The sequence below is a fragment of the Neomonachus schauinslandi genome, chromosome 5 (genome assembly GCF_002201575.2).
Source record: "Neomonachus schauinslandi chromosome 5, ASM220157v2, whole genome shotgun sequence".
NCBI classification, from domain to species: Eukaryota; Metazoa; Chordata; class Mammalia; order Carnivora; family Phocidae; genus Neomonachus; species Neomonachus schauinslandi.
In genome coordinates this window covers 46,050,589-46,071,404 of record NC_058407.1, presented here as the reverse complement: position 1 = coordinate 46,071,404, position 20,816 = coordinate 46,050,589, and the positions used below count along the sequence as shown (strand labels likewise).

Genomic DNA, 20,816 nt, shown 5'->3' with positions numbered 1-20,816 from the left:
GGCAGAACTCACTCTACTACTTTTATTTATTTATTCTAAAGATTTATTTATTTGAGAGAGAGAGAGAGCATGCGCGCGTGCACACACACACATGTGTGCAGGGGCTGGGGAAGAGACAGAGGGAGAAAGAGAGTCTTAAGCAGATTCCGTGCTGTGTGCTGACCTGACCTGGGGCTCAACCTCACCATCCTGAGATCAGGACCCTGAGCTGAAACCAAGAGTCCAATGCTTAACTGACTGCATCACCCAGGCGCCCCAGAACTCTACTACTTTTAATTCCTTCAAAGTAGATCTTGGCCTCTGCTCTTTTCACCCTGGGTTGTATCCCCTGTCATTTCTCTCATTCACCACGATCACTTTTTGTCTCATGACTTGCCATTAATTTTTGAGCAGATTTCAAAACTTCTGTCTCCCTTTTCTTAATCCTGGTGTGTGTTTGTTTAAATAAGGAACCCTTTAAAGTATTTTTTTTCCTAACCCTTCAGAATCCCAACACACCTCCATAAAAATGCAACCATTGTCTATCCTACAAATAAAGACAAAAGAGTTCGATGTTGACTGTAAGCAAAGGACTTGTGCATATTTCCAAGGCCTCCCCAGCTCTGGACATCCCCATAACAGTACTTTATAAGGGTATGATAATCAAAAATAAGGGAAGCTTAAGATTCTATCAACTGTGTCAGCTAGGAGGAGGTAGAACATAGTGGTTATATGAAGATTTATGTTGGATATCCACCTGGCATCTGGGAACAACCAGATGGAGGAAAGGCTGAGACTGGCAGTGAGCGAGACTGGGAATGAGACGGTGCTCCACTTGCGTGTTTTAAATCTACCTCACAACATGGAATTTTATTTGTTTGGGATCTGAAAAACATTCTGATAGCCAAGCATGAAATTTGCTAAGAGGAATAACAGTGTGACACTCCATAATATACCTACTTAGACACTGATTTGTAATCTATTTTTTACTGATTTTCCATAGAATATAGGAATGCGCTCCCCATACCTCCCCCCCCGCCCCCCACTCCAATATAGTACTTGTTAGAGGAGTACAGGCTCTGGAGCCAAATTACTTGGGCTCAAATTCTATTTGTCACTCTCACAAGCCCAGTAACTTACTATTATGTTATTTGGGCAGTAACTTAAACTCTGAGCGTCCATTCCTCACCATAAGGAGGGGATGGTAAGTCCCTTGTGAGGATTAAATGAGATCATGCATGTAAAGGGTCAATAAACGTTATTGAGTTGTTGTTTTGATTGATGTTACTTGGAATTAAATTCGGATTAACTTCCAAATGGTTGCTTGTTACGTGTTATGCTATGATTCCCATATTATCAGGCTGAAAAAATGAGTCATGGGTGATAGTGTTCGGTGGTGTTGGGTCATAGGTTCCCTCAGAACGACTGGTGTTTATTATAAAGGAGGCTACTTGGTATGTGTATCACAGGAAAGATCAAGGAAACCTGGAGTGTAAACCTAGCTCTGCTGTAACTAGTGTCGTCCGTCACCTTTGGCCAGTGTAGTAAAGCGGTTGGCGCCCCACCCAGATGGCCTTCGCCCCGCCCCTCTCCCCGCCCCCACTGCTGTGAGGGTTGGATGTGAATGGCACGCAGGTGCCGCTTCTCTGGAGAATCACCCTTGGCTGATGGGAGTGGCCCAGGCCAGAGGTGCCTACAGGGTTATGCTTCTGCCGTCCCCGGGATGGCCTGCAGTCAATGGCTGACTGACATGCGGGTACAGATGTTTGTTTGCCTCGAGGTGCAACAACTGTTCCGTGAAGTACCACTCATGTTTCAGGGCTCCCTGTGTGAACAGGCTGAGATCAGATGGCAGCTGAAACCACCTCTTTGCTTGGCTTCTTTTCTCCTGTTCTGCCTCCCCTACTTCCCTTTAGGCTTCTCCTGAGAGCCTCCTCTCAATAAATCACTTGGACAAGACTCCTTGTCCCAGGCTAGGCTTTTCTCCCCAAGACCTAAAAGAGAAGATTCTGGGTCTCTGTTTCCCTAGACAGAAAGTGAGGGAGTTGGCTCCATTTTCATTGATGGGTCTATTTCATGAATACAGATTTTAATTTCCAGAATATTTTTGTATACTTTGTACCCTGATATTCAGGTGTGTCTATTCTATATGCTTTCCTTTTCTTGTACTTCCCAAAGGGAGATTAGTTGAGAAGCAGTTAGGTATCTTCTAAGTCAAAATTTCTGAGCACTGAAATGTTTCTCCACTAGGGAGAGCAGGGGACAGCCGGAACATTCCATCTTGCCTGGAGGAAATTACAGCAAACAAAACTTTTTGTTTAGGTGTAGAATACTCAACATTTTCTTGGTCAGGCTCATGTTTTCATTGCTTCCACTACAGTAGACATCTTTTTAGCTTTGATAGAAATCTCCCAGGCTCAGCCTTAAAAAAAACCCTTTAAAATCACACATCTGGGTGTTACATCATCACTTGCACAGTATTTATGGACCAAAATAAACCATATTAAGGTATAGTTTAGGAGAAGTTAGAGAATGTTCATTCATTGGGGGCCTGTGGAGGCTTCAGTTGCAATAGAAAACCTCCATTATGCGTATTTCTTCTAGCCCATTAACTGATCACAGCAATGAACATTTCCTTAGCTGTCCTTGCTCACTTTTATTCCTAATGAAAAATCAAATGAGGAAATAATGTGAATCTCCCTGTCTGCCTGTTAATTTCTTTCCCATAAAATTGGCTGTCGTACAGTAACCTAAAGGGGAAATGTGCAGGAATCTGTATTTACAAGTTCTCCGTTTTCTCAGTGGAAGAAAATGTATCATTCTAGGGTCTGAATGTGATCTTTGGTTTACTGGACATTTGGAACCTGGCTTGTATATAGTTTCCTTGAGAGTGACAAGTGGGGACTCTGAGGAGGACAGGGATGGGACAAGAGAAAAGAACAGGAGCTAGCTATGGTCTCCTGCTGTGCCAGCCATGTGACATTCATTGTTTAGCTTAACTGTCACAAGAGCTGTGCAAGGCACCTGCCGCTCTCCTCATCACAGGTGAACAAACAAGTTCCAAGTTTTACACGCAGTAGGTGTGGGGCAGGCCTCTGGATGTATCTCTTCAATTCATGGACCCCCCCATGGGAAATGAATTCATTTGTTAGATGAGAGTAGATTTAATCGGATAATTACATTAGATGGTCAAATTCATAAATATAGATTTATAAATAGGATGAGAAAAACTGTAAGTCAATTGACAGTTTAAAAATACGAAAAAAAGAAAATAAAATAAATATTTATGATGTCAAATGGCAGGCTCAACTTTATCAATTCAGTAAAAAAAAAAAAAAAGTTTCAACTTTCCCAAGTTCAAAAATGTAACTGACATAGTATAGGCTTGTGGAATGGGATCACAGAACAAAACAAAAGGAATACTAGATTTCCTTTTCCTTCTCACAGACAAAATGCCATTTTCTATTGATTGTTAATTTTATGGTGTCCTTTGAAAAAAGGCAGAACAGACATTATCAAACCTGTTTTGTACATTGTGAAAACTACACAACAAAGGACTTAATCAACATGTTGAATCACTTACTTAGTGAATGTCACATGTAATATTAGCACAGAGACTCAGCTCTGTAGTTTATCATAGGCCATTTGTTCTTATGGAAGGCTCTTTGGAAATACATGAGATCTCCAGATGCAGATGCACATTAATTAATTAACTCCATAATTTTGTAGTGTTTACAATGTACCAGGGTCACAGGAACCATGGGAGACACAAGAGTAGAGTATCTTGAGCCTACACCTGTCCTTAAGGGTCTTCCAAGCTGGTGAAGGGATAGGACAAACTACTTGAAAACCAGTTTTAGTCCCTTTCTGAATTATTCTTTAATGAAAATCACTGTTAGGGGAGTGGTACATGTGAGAATTCAGAGGTGTGAAGACTCCATGTGGATATGGATAGGTGCCACAGCCAATGGTAGGAGGTAAGTTTTGGTTAGGATTTGGAGACTAGAGATAGATGGAGGAGAAGAAGGAGTAGAAGGAGAGAGAATAGGGACCAGGTGAACAAAGATGCTGATGTAGACAGGAACCCAGCACCCTGGAGAACAGAGTGGATGGAATGGAAGGTTTATTTTTGGGGGTAGTGGCAAACACATTTGGAAAGAAGGACCAGGGACCAATAGCATAGGACCTCTGAGGCCCAGCAAGGTGGTCTGTGCTTAAGCCTGTAGGCACAGGGGAGCTTTTGAGGACTTTTACACAGCAGAGTCATCTAATGCAAATAGTGTTATAGCAAGATAAATCTGAAGAGTATACAGTCTGAATGGAAGAAGAGGATTAGATCAGGCAGAGAAGATGAAATAAAATAATACATGTGAAATATGTAACGCATGCTAGTCCTGATACCATTCTTATAATCTTTGCATTAGCAAAGAGGGCACAGTTGAAAAAAGAGAAGGAAAACTGATGGAGTAAGTTATCAGGATTGAGAGGGCATGACCTGGAGCCTTTGTGGACAGAGTAGCTTTCTCTTCCTCTGAAGTGGGAAGGAAGTGGGAGGTGATAGGTGGGGATCCAGGGCAGTTTATAGACACTGATTACACAGAGTTCCCCATGGGGACCATAAAGATGAGTAAGACACCATTCTGTACTCTCCCTTCTCAAACATTCACTTCATTTAAATGAAGAAAGAGATACTTAACCTTATGCTTTTGAAATTCAAACATGCCCAGCAGCGGCCTACAAAAGGCAAAATTCTGGCAATAGGTATTCCTTAGGGGATTTAACTGCTGGCCTTGCTTAGAATTGGTGGTGCATGATGGTAATAAAAGTTAGTCTGACTTCTAGGTAGTTTTATTATCATGTTTAAATCATCTATAGAAAATGACCACCTTATTGCTTTCATCTGAGCAGATCTCTTCGATCACCCCGCCCTTGGTACACACCAATGCCCAGACACCTGCTTTAAGGTTTTCTTTGAGGCAAACATCAATGTATAAAACTAATTTGGGTGACAAAAGCAAAAGAGCCTGAAGGAAGCAAAGAAGTCAAGTTTACCCCTTCATATCACAGATGAGGAAAGTGAGGCCCAGATAGATGCATGACTCATATGAAGCCACTGAATTCAGCAATGGCAGAGCTGGATCTGGCATCCAGTTCTCTTGATTCCTGATTGGCCTCAGGGAGAAAGTTCCATCTCATCTACAGCCCAAGACAGCAATGTAGTGGTACCCAACTACGAAAATGGTACCTGGAGACCCACACGGATCCATCCGGAAACCAACTAGTTGGGGGATGAGGAAGATTTGATTGCTCTCCATTCTTCTGTTACGGAGTCAAATGTTCTCCCTTTACAGGACTTTGGGGATCACTGCAACAATACCTTTCTTTTTACTTCATTCACTGTTTTTTAGTAATACTTACAAAAAAATTTGAATGACCACCTTGTCTTCTGAAGTTCTTATATTTTCTGAAGGGATGTGACGTGTGTGTGTGCGTGCATGTGTGTGTGTGTGTGTGTTATAGGAAATATAATAAAAATTTAGAGATGTGATCTAAAAACCTAAGGCAACAAAAAGGACAGTGATGGAAAATGAAGATATAGGAAAATAAGAGGAGAATGAACCAGGGAGTGTACCTTGAGAGCCTCTCACTTCCCCCACTACCCTGACATGCAATATTAGATATAATATCAATTGTATTTTAAATATAAACAGGAAGTTTCTTATTTTAAGAAATTCTATGGGGAAGCTTTACTTAATATTTTGAGGAAGTAAAGAATTAGCCCCTCATTTATATACCTTGCATATCCTGGTTTTCATATGTTGATTTTGCTTTATTTATTTATTTTTAATTTTTTAAAAAGATTTATTTACTTATTTTAGAGAGTGAGAGCATGAGTTGGGGGAGTGGTGAGGGGGGTGGAGAGAGAGAATCCTCAAGCAGACTCCCTACTGAGCACGGACCCCTACACAGGGCTTGATCCCAGGACCCCAAGATCGTGACCTGAGCTGAAATCAAGAGTCAGATGCTCAACCGACTGAGCCACCCAGGCACCCCACGTTGGCTTTGCTTTAAATGAGAATGTCAGCAAAAGTACATCACAAAGGCAGGTAAGGCAACAAATACAATGTCATGGATCTTGAGATATTTACTATTCATTTACTCAAAGGAAGCAGAGGGAAAACTTTATAAAAAAATTATCTGTGACATTGATCATTTCTACCTTACTCCAAACAATGTGGACTTTGTCAGGAAATACCCTAAGTTTATTTCTAGTCCTTCTACCTACCAGAGTTTTGACAACAATTAAAGAAGGTAGTATTACATCAGCAGCCCTCAAAATGTACCCAATAAATGATTACAGAAGCTGTCCTGGAGTTGAAGATGACTGTGGCTTGAGTCTCCACTAGCTAAACAGAATCTGATGTAACTAAAAGATTTTTGTAACACAGCTCGATTCTTTGGGGGGACAAGAAAGACTACTTCCTCCTGGTGTCCATTTGGTGGTGAGCAATTTTACCCAAGATGCCAATCATTTCTGCTTCTATCATTTTTAATTGGTGAATATTCTTTAAAAAAAAAAAAAAAGCAACCTGTAGGGGGATACAGAAAAGCTCTTACCTCTCCTGAAGTCCTATGGGCTTCATTTTGAAAGGAGAAGCACAGACAGAGGTGGTAGCTTTGATCTCAGGAGTGTATCGGCCTTGCGGGTCCACAACCACATTCAGCACCTTTGGGGCTTGCTCGGGCTGGACCATGCTGTTGACCGTCTTTGCCTCAGACTGTGCCGGTTGTAATGCAATGGGCGACAGGTGGATCTCCTGGTTTTTCTCTTTATCTTGTCGCAAGGAAAGCTGAAATTTTTCTTTTAATCTGTAAAGAATCTATAGGAGATATACAGGCTTGTTTTTTCACACTGAACAACAAAATATGATCTCCTCCACCCCAACCCAGAAGACAAACTAAAATGGAGGTTTAATGATAATACACCCAAGCAAAGCCTTCTAGAATGATTTCTTAGTTGTGTGGTACTGAGATTTTTCTCAAGAAGGATATAGTTGGTATTTCCAGTTATTAAATAAATATGTCCATGAATCTGGTCCTCAAATATATATTCAAAAGAAAACAGGCTAATTTTATAAAAGTGCCAGATGTCAGTTTGATTCACATGCAAGTTTTTACTCAAAATGACTAAAAGGGAAGGCTGATCGAAGGAATAGCCATGAAATAAGGGCTTATGACATTTATAGAAATAGACCTCTGCATCCAGTACAACATGTGAGAAGAAAATCTTATAAAATATTAGTGAAAAGGGGCGCCTGGGTGGCTCAGTCGTTAAGCGTCTGCCTTCGGCTCAGGTCATGATCCCAGGGTCCTGGGATCGAGCCCCACATCGGGCTCCCTGCTCGGCGGGAAGCCTGCTTCTCCCTCTCCCACTCCCCCTGCTTGTGTTCCTGCTCTCGCTGTCTCTGTCAAAAAATAAATAAAATCTTAAAAAAATATATTAGTGAAAAAATAGTTATGCTATAAATTGTAATTTCTTATGTTGGTAAATATCCACACTAGTCATGTATTAACTTGAATATCTGGTAACTTCTTCAAAAAATTAAATTTAGGGCACCTATCCAAGGATAATTTGGATAACCAGAATTTTATTTTTTACCTCTTTCCCCTTTTAAATTTTTTTAAAGATTATTTATTTATTTATTTGAGAGCGAGATTGGGAGGGGTAGAGAAGCAGACTCCCTGCTGAGCAGGGAGCCCGATGTAGGGCTCGATCACAGGACCCCAAGATCATGATCTGAGCCAAAGGCAGACGCTTAACCGGCTGAGCCACCCAGGCGCCCCTCGCCTTTTTAATTTTTAATGCATGTAGGAAAAGGCAAACATATCACTTTCTCCATTCTCAGAGCCCTTTCTGGAATGGCTAATTCAATTTAGAAATGGTAGGATTGTCATTTTTAAACATTTAAAGGTATCAGACTGACTTTGCTGGGACACTCTGTGGACCAAATTGCCAGAGAAAAGTCACTGTAAACGATAAACCAGACTAAAGGAGAGAGAAGCGAGTCATTCAGAACTATTTTCGGTGCCCACCTAATGTCATGTATCGTGAGAGGTCCAGAGTATTCTGTTCTGGAGAAAATAAACTGCACCCTGTTCTTATGGAATTAAGGATACGGAATGAAAAAAGTTCTCAGGCATGCCTGGGTGGCTCAGTCGGTTACGCATCCGCCTTCGGCTCAGGTCATGATCCCAGGGTCCTGGGATCGAGTCCCACATCGGACTCCCTGCTCTGTGGGGAGCCTGCTTCTCCCTCTACCTGTTGCTTCCCCTGCTTGTGCTCTCTCTCTAATAAATAAATAAAATCTTTTTTTAAAAAAGTTCTCAGTTAAAAAGTATGTCCTTTGAAAGAAGAATAAATGTGAAGAGAAAACGGAGCAGTTTTTGTGACTGAGGAAAAAAATGCGTATTGCAAAAAATGCATGAATTCCACACCTTGATAAACTGAAGTTCATGTGAATGAAACCAACAGGAAGAATGTTTCAAATGCATAAGGTCTCAGGAAATATGATACCGGTGTACGTTTCCTGAAAAAAATTTACTCCAAGTCACAAGAAAGATGACTCAAAATTAAGAACTGAAGAACTAGAAATTGTGATAGAAAAGGGAGCTTTGGAAGTATGTAAAAATAGGGCGAAAATGAAATTTAATTATGTCTCAGATCCAACATCTCAGGTTATAATAACAAGAGAGAAGTTTGGGCAGAGAGGTAAGAAATAGGAATGACTGTACATTAAGTGACTTTTAAATTAGGGATACGGAGGGAATCGGAGTTTGAATGGTCACTAAAGGTCTTTCTGACCTAATTATACATTTATAAAATTGCTGTCTAGCTGAATAATACGGCTTGCCCAAAGCCAGCAGCCAGCTGGGTCAGACCCAGGCCCTAAGGCAGTTCTGACTCGCAGACCCATGCACTTTCCACCGCCTTATGTTACCTCTGGTGTTCTCTTTGCTGTGCCATAATTCTTAAAGATGAACTCTCAAAGAGTCTGCTGCAGATGTGGTTCTCACCACTGGGGTTCAACACCACCAAATCGATTTTTTGTGGCTTGAAAGCTCTCTTTAAGGAAAAGGACTATGCACATAGGGAGTATAACTAGAAATGCATCTTATGAATTGAACTGCCAGGAGATGAAAAGGAATCCTTATTGTCTTTTATCAGTTCACTTCCTCATAACCTGGAAACTTTTATACTAGTGGTGTTCATTGACAAAAGTAGGGTAAAGCTAAATCTTAAATTTTTGAAAGCGATGGGTGCTAAATATTCCTGTGAGAAATATTACTGCATAAGAAAAAAAAAGATGTCTAATACTAAGTGACAAATCTTCTTACTCTAATTAGACTTGTACAACCTATAGGATAGAAAATATTGAAGATAAATATTCTTACCCAGTGCATCATGCCCTAAGGATTGGGAGGTTTTTAATTTACCGCTTCTCTTCAGTCTCTGTAACCCTCAAAAGGCACTTGGCCACCACTCTGCACAAACAAAACCCACCTTAGAACAGTACCAATCAGAAAACACACATCTGCTAAGTTAAATATGTAATTACTAAAAGATGAGGCAACAGAATTTAAGGTGGGATAGCTTTTTATTATTTTTAAATTTTTAGCTTTTTTCATTTTTTAATTTATTACTATTTTTAAAAATATTTGTTTATTTAAGTAATCTCTATACCCAATGTGGGCCTTGAACTCACAACTCCGAGATCAAGAGTCACATGCTCTTCCAACTGAGCCAGCCAGGTGCCCCTAGCTTTTTATTTCTTAATTTTTTCCTGAATGAGAAGAGAAACAAATACATCTGTACCTTTACAAAAATATCTTTAATAAAAGATACTGCATATATTATATATTCTAAGTTCTTCACATCTAAATATATGTACTTTGGAGCATGTGCTTGCCTGTTTACATTTGGGTTTTGGAGAAGCAGATTTCAAAAATGAAAATGAGGAAGTCAAGGAAATATCAGCCTTCTCGATAGCTCTTGACAGGTCACTTTTATGGTTTTATTGGTGTAGGACAAGCTCTAGTCCAAAGTCCTTCTTTACTTCAAGAGCTTATGTTCTTGATGAAGGACCTTTGTCATGCATTTTACAGTCAACTGTTTACTTCATCTCTGGTGATAGGTCAACTTTTTAATCTACATAGTATGTGTACAAACTGATTTACATCTTTAATTAGGGAAAAGCAGAACCGGGAGAATATATAATGCTTATAAGACACTTTAAAAATCCACGAGAGAGAGATTGGGCTGTCTGGCAAAATGTGGAAAGAATTGAAGACATTGAGACCGGGCAATGGGGCCGTCATCATGGAATTAAATTGTGAGGGAGTCGTCCTCAACCAGTTGGGCGTTAGCCCTTCGGGGGCATTTGGCGACGTCCGGAGCTGTGTTTGGTTGTCATACTGGGGTGTGTGGTGAGGCGCTATTGGCATCTAGTGGGCGAGGCTAGAGATGCTGCTAGATACCCTACAGTGCCCAGGACAGACCCTCTCCCCCCAGTAGAATCACCCAGTCCCAAATGTCAACAGTACCACTGTTGAGTAACTGGGATAAGGGCTCTTAAAAATCATCTGGTATAATCTCCTCATTTCACATTTAGACTCAGAACACTTGAATGACTTCTGGAAGGTTAGAAATAAAGTCTAGAATCCAACTTTCTTGATTGAATGCCTGTGATCTTTCGACTCTACCGTTTCTTCTAAATCCCCACATCTTTCTTCTCAACACCTTTTCCAAAGCCTCTGGAAAAGTGTGTCAGAGATTCTTCTCTGTGCAGATCAAGGTCTGGAGTATAGCATATGCATATTTCTCTCTGTGAACGCACTTTGTTGCAAAGTTCAACCCAAAAGCTTATTATAGCAATGGTAAATCAGTAGCTTTGGTTTTACCTTGTTTGAATCTCAGGATGCAATAAAGTCATTTGGTCATTTGGAAAAGGAAAACAGGAATATTGAACGAGAGAGGAACTGTAAAAGTCAAACTATACCAAGAGATAAAAAATAATAGCACGAAGAAGAGAGCCAGAGGAACACAGAAATGAGAGGAAAGCTACCAAAAAATCCTATAAAGCTCTTTTGCCGCTTATAATTTTCATTTAAAAAAATCTCGTAAGTGTACACCTTAAACTTCCACAATGTTATATGGCAGGTATATTTCAATAAAAAAAATCTCTTAAGTAGATAACACAAAATATCTGTTTGAGTTAAAATACGTTCCAATTTTAAAATGATGCCATCAACGAACAGCCCATTGTATTTTCTTTACAGTATTTTACAGTTAGTTCTGAAAGAGTTCATTCATTCATTTCTTTTAGTTGAGTAGACATGAGTCAATTGTTACTACATTCCAGAAGCAACATTGCAGGTGCAAAGGCAGCACACAACCCTAACTTCTGAGAATGCACAGGCTTCCAGAAGAGACAGATGTGGGAAAATTACACCCAGTAAAAGATAATATAGGAATTTTCATCATCATCCCCTTTGTGGCCCGAAGCAGATGTTCACAAGACAGAATGTGAGGACTTAAAGAAATCACAGTTTGACTCTTTTATACATGGAATCATGGTAAGGAGCCCAGACTTTTAATCCAGACAGATTTGGGTTTGAATTCCAACCCCTCTTCTTGCACTCCCCCTGACATAGGATGTTCTGACATAGGATTTCCTGCCTCAGGATTTCCTTCCTACCAAGAGCATGACTAGAAAAACTCTTTGCATGGCATATGGATGGATGGCTCTTCTACGGGTCCAACATGCCAGAACTTTTGTTGACCCAAACAGCTGTTTTCATGTATTTTCTAAAATTGCTTTCTGGAAGCGATCTGGCTTGTAGACACCTTTACCTATATCGCATAAATGCCTCTGCACTTCGTAATAAACCTCTCAGTACATTAGAAGGTTTAATTTTGGTGATAAATGGTGTCCTTTCCATTGTTGATTGAAGTTTAATAACGAATTCTTCTCAGTAATAAATTTCCTCCACCTAAAACAGACTGAATGGATTGGAAATTGCCCACACATTTTTTTCTTGGAAAATCGTATTTGTCTATTTATTGCTCCACCTACTCTAGATTCACATTTGAGAGGTGCTAAATAAGTCACACATTTGAAAATGTCATGCATGTCTAATTTTATGCCTGGCAACATACAATTTTTTTTTTATTTTAAGGAAAGTAAACAATATGCCACATTTCAAAAATTTTGCCAAGCCTTATGTTATTGTTACATAGCACACGTAATCCACCATCACAGCAATCTACCTATAAAATTTCATCTTCAAAAAATGAAAAACCATATGCTTTTCGTTTCTGTGGTATGTCGGAAGACTGGATGCAAATAATGGCATTTGATCTCTCATAAATATAATTTTTGCCAGAGGGAAAATTCTGTGCTATATCTTTTCCTCTGCCACGGAATCAACAAAATTATGGGAAATAGAATCGGAATATTACGTGTTTGAAAATTGCAGAAGTGATAGCGTAACTATTACTGAGAAAGCCAAGTTAAAGGACTTACTTTAAATCAAGGTTATTATCAAAAACACTTGAACATTTACACAGGTAAACTTATTTTGGAGAATCATATCTGACAAGTCCCTAACTGTGAACTGTTGACTTGTCAATGGTATAGCTGCATCAGATAAACTTAACTTCATCTTAATCCTGTCTAGTAGGTAGTATTTGTCTATCTTCCTAAGTACTGCTGGTTTGTCTGTTAACTTCTTTTTTTTTTTTTTTAAAGATTTTATTTATTTATTTGAGACAGAGAGCACATGAGAGGGGGGAGGGTCAGAGGGAGAAGCAGACTCCCTGCCGAGCAGGGAGCCCGATGCGGGACTCGATCCAGGGACTCCAGGATCATGACCTGAGCCAAAGGCAGTCGCTTAACCGACTGAGCCACCCAGGCGCCCTGTCTGTTAACTTCTTAAAGTGACCTTTTCTCATTAAAGTTTAAGACTGTGGGGCGCCTGGGTGGCTCAGTCGGTTAAGCGACCGACTCTTGTTGATTTCAGCTCAGGCCATGATCTAAGGTCGTGGGATCAAGCGCCAGGTCGGGCTCCACACTCAGCACTGAGTCTGCTTCTCTCTCCCTCCACTCCTCCCGCAGCTCATATAAATGAAATAAAATCTTTAAAAAAAAATTTAAGGTTGTGTTTGAAAGATATCATTCTATTTTCTTCATTTATTCAAGAGTGACTGGGACGCACATGGAAAGAGTTGCTTCTCTCACTACCCCCACCCCCAACTTGTTCCTCTCCCAAGAAATGGGAGCGCCATCACCCAGGTCCTCAGCCGAATACAAGAGGAATCAACCTCAATTTCTTTCTTTCCTTCTCCCTGAGAATCAGTGCACAGCAAGTCCTGTTGTTTCCATCTGCAAATAAATCCCAACCGTTCACTTCTCCCATCTCCACTGCCATCCTTACTCTGGGCCATTATCATGTTTGTCATCGGGCTAACACAATGGCTTCCAGAAGAGTCCTCCTGCTCACACACTTCACCTTGTGCTCTGTCTCCAACCACTCTCCACCAGCAGAGCACCTGCTCTGATAAATACACATGTCCAATCATATCAGAGCTCTGCTTAAAAGCTTCAGCTTGCACCCTTCTTGTTGAACCCAGAGAGACTAGCTTCTTTACGCCCCAGCAGCTCCATCCACCATATCCTCTGCCTGCGAGGCCCTCTCCCCATATTTTCACCTGTCTTGGAAGTCTCAAAGCGCTCTGTTCCACTCACTCACCATTATGGTATCTCTTCGCGGCACTGAATAATATTTGATTTTAAAAAGAAATGACTAGATTTTATTTTTGAAGAGCAGTTTTAGGTTTATAGAAAAACAGCAAAGAGTACAAAGTTCTCATATGCCCCTACTCCCCTACTTCCCTAGAAAATTTGCCCCATTAACATTTGGCATTAGTGTGGTTGCATGTGTTACAACTGTTGAGCTAGTATTGATATGTTATAATTAACTGAAGTCCATATAGTCTAGATTAGGGCTCACTCTTGGGGTTGCAAATTCTATGGATTTTAAGAAATCCATGATGTCATGTATTCACCACTACAGTGTCATACAGAATAGATCCACTGCCCTGAAACTCTGCTGTGCACCACCTATTCATCTCCTCCCCTGCAACCTCTGGCAACCACTGATCTCTTCATTCTCTCTATGGTTTTGCCTTTTCCAGAAGGTCAAATATTTGGAATCATACATATGTCCACTATTTGATTAAAAAAAATACTAACTGAATTATTGTCTGTGTCTGCCTCCAGAGTATAGGCCCCACAAAATAGGGACCCCATCTGTCTTGTGCTCTCCTTGGCCACAGTACCAACCACAGGTCCACAGTGGATCCTCTGCAGGAATCTGTGGATTGAATGAGTGGATGAATCTACCTGCCAACCCACTAGAGAGCAATCACCTATACTTTTGAAACGTTCCTTTCTCGATTTGTTCCAGTAACTTTGGAGCAGACTTATCTGGGTTTCTGGCTTTTACATTGGTGCTTTGCAGAAATTGGGAAAAGAAGCGTTGTTCTCTGGTCTCGAGTGGTTGAGAGTGTGGCCAGGACAGCTCCTTTGCCCCAGGTGACCAGTATGTCCTGTAGGGATTTCTCCAGTCATGCTGGACATGCAGGGGCTCCTTGAGTTAGAGAGGCAGATCTTGGATCATGTGCTACAAGGTAAGAGCAAACTCTGTTCTGCCACTTCCATCCTTGCCTCTGCTCTGCTCAATCTTATCCCTTTCCTGCCTGAACAATCTCTACTTTGAGCACCTGCTACCCCTTTCTATTCTCCTCTTCCTCACATCTTTTCATCTGTGAAGCAGAAAAACACTCTAATTGTGACTGATGAGAGAGAAAACAGCACTCAAGATTTCCTGTATTAAGGGAAAAAAAGAACCATATATTTTAAAGTGCAATTAACTATAACAAAAAACCCACACCTTCTAAAATACTAAAAAATGTCCCACGGTCTCTACCACAGTTTCCCTAAAATCTCCAACTTTGTCTCCTTAAATTTTTCCCCCCTAATCTCCACCATTTAATACACAAAAACTGATTTTCTTACTCAATTCTTAAATTCTTCTTTTGTTTATTGTGTCACAATTTTTAGAAATCTTCCACAAATCTTCTCATAGGAGACAGATGCCTCTGAATTCATGATGATGGAAGCTTGAGGACGTTCTTACTACTTCCTACATTTAGACTCGAGGAAATATACCCATCATCACCCTATTCAAGGCCTTAATTGTTTTATATCCTTCAAGTTTACACCTACACAGCCTCTGTCTTTCCCACCTAACCCCTAATCTTTCTAACATAAACCCCTTCCCAGCAGGGGAAGCAAAAATGAACAAAACCCAATAAGACACTTAGCAACATTGTCGGTTGTGGAAAGAGTAAGTAATATGTCTTTGGGGGGACATTTAAAAGCTAAGAAGGAATATTTTTGAAAATGCACACAATTAAAAAGAACACAGCACAAAGGAAAAAAATATTAAAACCCATTTGTAAACTTCAAATATTTTAAATTACATCACAGAATTTTCAAAAGAATAGGAAAATCTTACCACTGTATTTGAAAAGTATCTTTTAACTCATTCGATACCAAATAGCACTGCCTAGTTTAGTGGGTTTATTCTGCGTTCCTTTTTTTTTTTTAAATTAGAAAAATACTTTTAAAGGCTACACATTTGTAATTTGTAATTTAGGGAGCTATTTGCAGTGTATACTTTTATACTTTTTGTATTCATTCACCTAAAAATTTAGTTGACAGTGAATTATCTGGTCTTTGAGCCTATAATCATCTCCTTTTAATGCCTAGAATTTTGTAGAATGCTATCTAGGTCCTTTAAAAATAAGGAAATCAACCACTACTAAAGACATAGTCTTGCCCCTAAGACATGTTTCTTTTTCAAATTTTTCCTGAGTTCCACAAAAATGATATAAAAGAAAAAATAAAGTAAGCCCAAAGTGTGCCCATAAGACTTTACTGACTTTGAGGGCTCCAGTGACCTGGGTAAATCACCTCCTAAAGCTTCATCCGAGGATGATCAAGTTACTAACAGCCTCATTGCAATTACAGCCTTATTCTGCAGGTCAGAATCCGTAATTCCATAGGTTTTCCTTAGCTATCACTCTGCTGTCAGATAGGAATATTCTCAATCTAACAGGATCGTAGCCTTGCTTCTGTTCCCAGGCTTTTCAGCATTCATTTGAATGGCAGTGTATCCAATATTAAGCAGTGGCTCGATAAGGGATAAAATATAAAGAAGCAAACTTACCATCAAACACGTTACTATAATAACAAAGATGCTGAGAAAAATGACAACAGCATAAAATCCTTCTTTGCTCCAGATTTTGTCCGCTTCATGCTGCCCTTGTAAAACATTTTTCTTTAAAAGCAAAACAGAAAGTCCGACGTTAAATGAGAGTTTGAGGAGAATGGCGTTCTTATCAGAAACTAAACATATTTTTAGCTTTATTCCATTCAGTGTACTAGAACACACCTACATCCGCCGCAGCCAGAGCTGCTTCTCCAACTGATCTAAGACAAGGACTGCCATCCGTATACATTAAGAGATGATTTTATCTCCTGTCCAGGAGCGAGCATGCCTGACATGACACATTGGGTCCTGGACTTCTTAAACATCCTTCCACCAGTCTCTTTTGGAAATTACCTGGTTCATAAAGTAAAAGAGTTCTGTTCTTTTCTGTGTTGAGGAAATTTTTTCTGAGGCATTCCTTACTCTGTTTTCAGTCCCCTCCCACAACACCAACACCCTGGCTTACGTGCAGCTCTTGACTTTTAAACAAAAGTGAAACAGGTGCAAACAAAATCTCATGATGCCTTTATAAACAGAGCAACAATGTCGGCATCATTTCCTTCTTCTTTTTTTTTTCTCTTTCATCAAATCTTTTTTTTTTCCCTTGAAATGCAGTCCACTTTGTCAAAATCTGATTAAATTTCACCTCAATCATACAAATTGTTAGGATATTATATTTTATTTAAAGCAACAGAGAACATCAAAAGTCCAGAACTGTTTGGTGAAAAAAGGTAAAATAAATAGTTTTATTTATGCTTTTAAAATTTTTTGGCTTACTACTCAGTGGGTGAAAGGGTAGAGAGGAAGCTGAATACAATGTGAATGAATGTCTTAGTTTTATACCTACTAGTATCACATCTTAGAATGCAATTAAATTTTATAATTCAGTGAAATTTATAGATTTATAGTTAAGGAAACTTTCACTTGAAACCAAATGGTCTATGGTTAGGAAAAACATAAATGCTGAATCAAGTCAAATGCTCCCGCGCCTCTAAAATTCCATTTTGTTAAAGTATGCTTTTTATTTCCTTTAGTGAGAATACTTGTCTGTCCTTGGATCTTGTCTCCAACAATTAAGAAAGACTTGAGCAACAGGATATTGCATGATGAGAAACCACATGGAGAGAGGTTGTGGAGAATGAGAGGTTATCATGCTCACACCAGTGGCAGATGAGCGCCCAGCTTAATGTGACCACTGGGGTGACTTCAGCCTGTACTACGTGGAAGATCCACCTAGCCGATCCTCGTCAACCCACAGGATCATGAGAAATCAATAGCTGTCTCAAAAAAAAAAAAAAAAAAAAAAAAAAAAAAAAAAAATGTCCTTGTAGGTGTCTGAACTTTGAAATCATTCTTATTTTTTCCAAGACTTTTTAAAAAATAAAATACATTCAATGTTTGTAAATTAGACAAAAAGAATATTTGCCTTAAAAGAAACTACTTTTATCCTGGAACTCAAGTGAGTGCTGCTGGGGACTTGAACAAAACAGAACAGAAAGGATCTTAGAGTTCAGTTGTGATTATAAAAATGACTTGAAGGAGTTGAGTTTCTATTTCCTTTGCTTATAAAACACTGATATGCTCACCATAACATCTTGCCTACTTTCTAAGACACAGATTCATAGATACAATAAATGACTTGTATATCTTTTATTAAGATTTTATTTATTTATTTAAGAGAAAGAGAAAGCGAGAGAGCGAGAAAGAGAGAGAGAGAGAGCATGATGGGGGTGTTGGGGGGGTGAGAGGGAGAGGGAGAAGCAGGTTCCCTGCTAAGCAGCTCAATCCCAGGACCCTGAGATCATGACCTGAGCTGAAGGCAGACGCTTAATTGACTGAGCCACCCAGGTGCCCTGATTTGTGTATCTTTTAAAAACATGTAAGTGGTAAGTTGAGGGAGAATCTGAAAATACTTGCTCAATGACATGATTAGAAACCAAGTATCTGGGGCGCCTGGGTGGCTCAGATGGTTAAGCTGCTGCCTTCAGCTCAGGTCATGATCTCAGGGTCCTGGGATGAAGCCCCTGTTGGGATCGAGCCCTCGTTGGGCTCCAGGCTCAGTGGGGAGTCTGCTTCACCCTTTCCCTCTGCCTCTCCCCCTGCTTATACTCTCTCTCTCTCTATCACTCTGTCTCAAATGAAAAGAATCTTAAAAAAAAAAAGAAAGAAAAGAAAAGAAACTAAGTATCCTGCTAGAAAGGAAGTCTTGGATTCAAGTGGTGATTTGTCTTTTACTCTTTGACCTCAGTCAGATCGTATTTAATACAACGCCTCTATAAACATGGCTGGAAACTAACAGAAAAGAAAACTCTTGTAGAAATCAGGTATAAACATGGAAATGAGTTTTTTACAGGCAACTAAATAACATCTATTGCTTGCCATAAAAGCAAACTAGTTAAGCCTTCAAGTAGGCAGCCTATACTTGTCAAATTTAAGTATGAGGATAGGAGCTTTAGTTCATGTAAAATTTGGATAAAAAGGGGTGGTTAGGTGGGTGGAAAGAGATTTTGTGTTCCTAACCTGATTTGCTTCATTTCTTTTTCTTTTTTCTGCTATGGTTCGACACCTCCTGGAATATCAACATGTTCCTTTCTGCTTAAGACAAATCTGTTTTGTTTTCTCTTTTAACCAAAGCGGTGTTGAGGGAAGAATTAACCTCCTACCCCCACACCCCCACTCCTAGTTAGAAAGGCACATGTTTTGAACTCCTAGAACTTAGTCACTGCACTTTCTTGGTAAATAGATTTCCTTCTGAGTCATGCTATTACTCTGAGCACTACTATATTTGTACAGAGATCTAAAAAATTGATAAAGACAAGGTAATAAATGGAGAAGTTTATACTTAAGATCCCACAAGTCAAAAGAATATAACCCACATGAATCTCCAATCTAACCTTTACATAAGGGGCTGAAGGTTCAATAATTCAGAGGCTCCATGGTCAGGTCAAGTCCAATGCCACTGTATCATCTTTACCTCTTATTCTACAGCTACCTCTCTACATCGCTTTGCCCTTTAACTTTGTTGCAGTAAAAAAAATTGCTGGGTTTTGTTTTAGTCTATTACTTAAAATTTGGGCAGTTTCCTCTATCCATAACACAGCTTCTCTATATCCTGTTTAATAATTTGATGAACTATTGTTGTCTTGTTGGTTTAAAAAAAAAAAAAATCTGATCCCAAGTGGTGAGAGACATCCCAAATGCTAGGAGAGATGATACACAGGCTTTAGGAGCTAAATCTTTTGAGAAGAGATGAGGCACACAGAGTAAGAATGAAATGGAAATATTGTAAATTACCTGGTTAATTGATTGAATTAGGCAGATAAATGAGGTGTATCCTGCAATAATGTAATTTTGTTCGATAAATGCCCAACTTCCACTGGATTGTGCATAAAGTGAACAATTCATTCTGAATGATCTGACACACGTTAACATTAATTGCATTCCTCCTCTGCATTGTAGGGCCAGGATGGTAATTCTTTAAATCCCTGGCTCATGTTCCAGTTTCAAGGAACGAACACTCACCATACTCATGGGTTACGGTACATGTTTATTTGGTGTTTTTTTTTCTCTTTGGAAATACTCCACGAAAGTTATCATTCAGCACATTGGCCTGTCATTTAAAGAAGGTACTTTCTCCTTTGAAACATAAGATCCATTCAAGAGGGAATAATTGGCAATTAAACAACAATGGCAAATCCTAAAATCATTTTTTTATTATCAGTGCAGAACTTACTGTTTCAATAGATTTTTAATTGATAAATTAATTAAAAATCTTAAATTAATTTTATAAAAACACTTAAAAATAGAAGCTAAAATAATGAATTTCACTTTATTTCCTTAAGCTTTAACTTAAGAGGCAACGGGAAGTCTAGTGTCATCTTTACAAGCATCTTATAACAAAATAATTTCAAAGTGCCTATATCGTTCTAGGTCATAAAAATATATAAAAGAAATAATGTCTTTTCTCCCCAAAAAACTTAGTTTCAAGTGGAAAAAGATGAATAAACAAAAGTAATTCTCTGTTTGGTATTTTTGTTTCCCAAGAGTCATTTCTAATTAAAAAAACAAAACAAGCAAATAAAGAAATGGCAACAACAGAAAACACATCCTTCCCTGAAAGTAACTAATATAAGTTTAGAAATGGATGCTTTGAGACATCATTCACGGTGTTCTATAATCCAGATAAAGGATGAAATACCAAAATACCAGTATTCTTTTTTTTTTTCTGTTAATAAACATGTTAGTTACTACAGCACAGCTATAATTTGGGGATAAAAATGTGAAAGAATGGGTTGAGGCATAAGCTGTTATCACACGTTAATGACAAAGATGAATAAAGACATGGGGAAACTCACAGAACACCATCACCATCTTAAGCAAATATCAACAAATGCTTTCGCAGTGCCCCTGTGGACTATATGTGGCTGAGGCTCCCCATGACA

The 20,816-nt window shown here is 39.2% G+C and overlaps 1 protein-coding gene across 2 annotated transcripts in view; it reads right to left on the bottom strand.

Moving 5' to 3' along the window:
• The window catches only part of PTPRR (protein tyrosine phosphatase receptor type R), a 214,723-nt gene that overhangs the window by 81,715 nt on the left and 112,192 nt on the right, over positions 1 to 20,816 (bottom strand). The window contains exons 1-3 of one of the 2 annotated variants that reach the window (XM_021678589.1): positions 16,729 to 16,737; positions 16,333 to 16,443; positions 6,598 to 6,860 (exon numbers count right to left, since the gene is read on the bottom strand). In XM_021678589.1, the coding sequence (XP_021534264.1) occupies positions 6,598 to 6,860; positions 16,333 to 16,443; positions 16,729 to 16,737 (383 nt within the window). Of the gene's footprint in view, positions 1 to 6,597; positions 6,861 to 16,332; positions 16,444 to 16,728; positions 16,738 to 20,816 lie in introns of those variants that run through there. The other variant, XM_021678590.2, reaches the window with a different exon arrangement.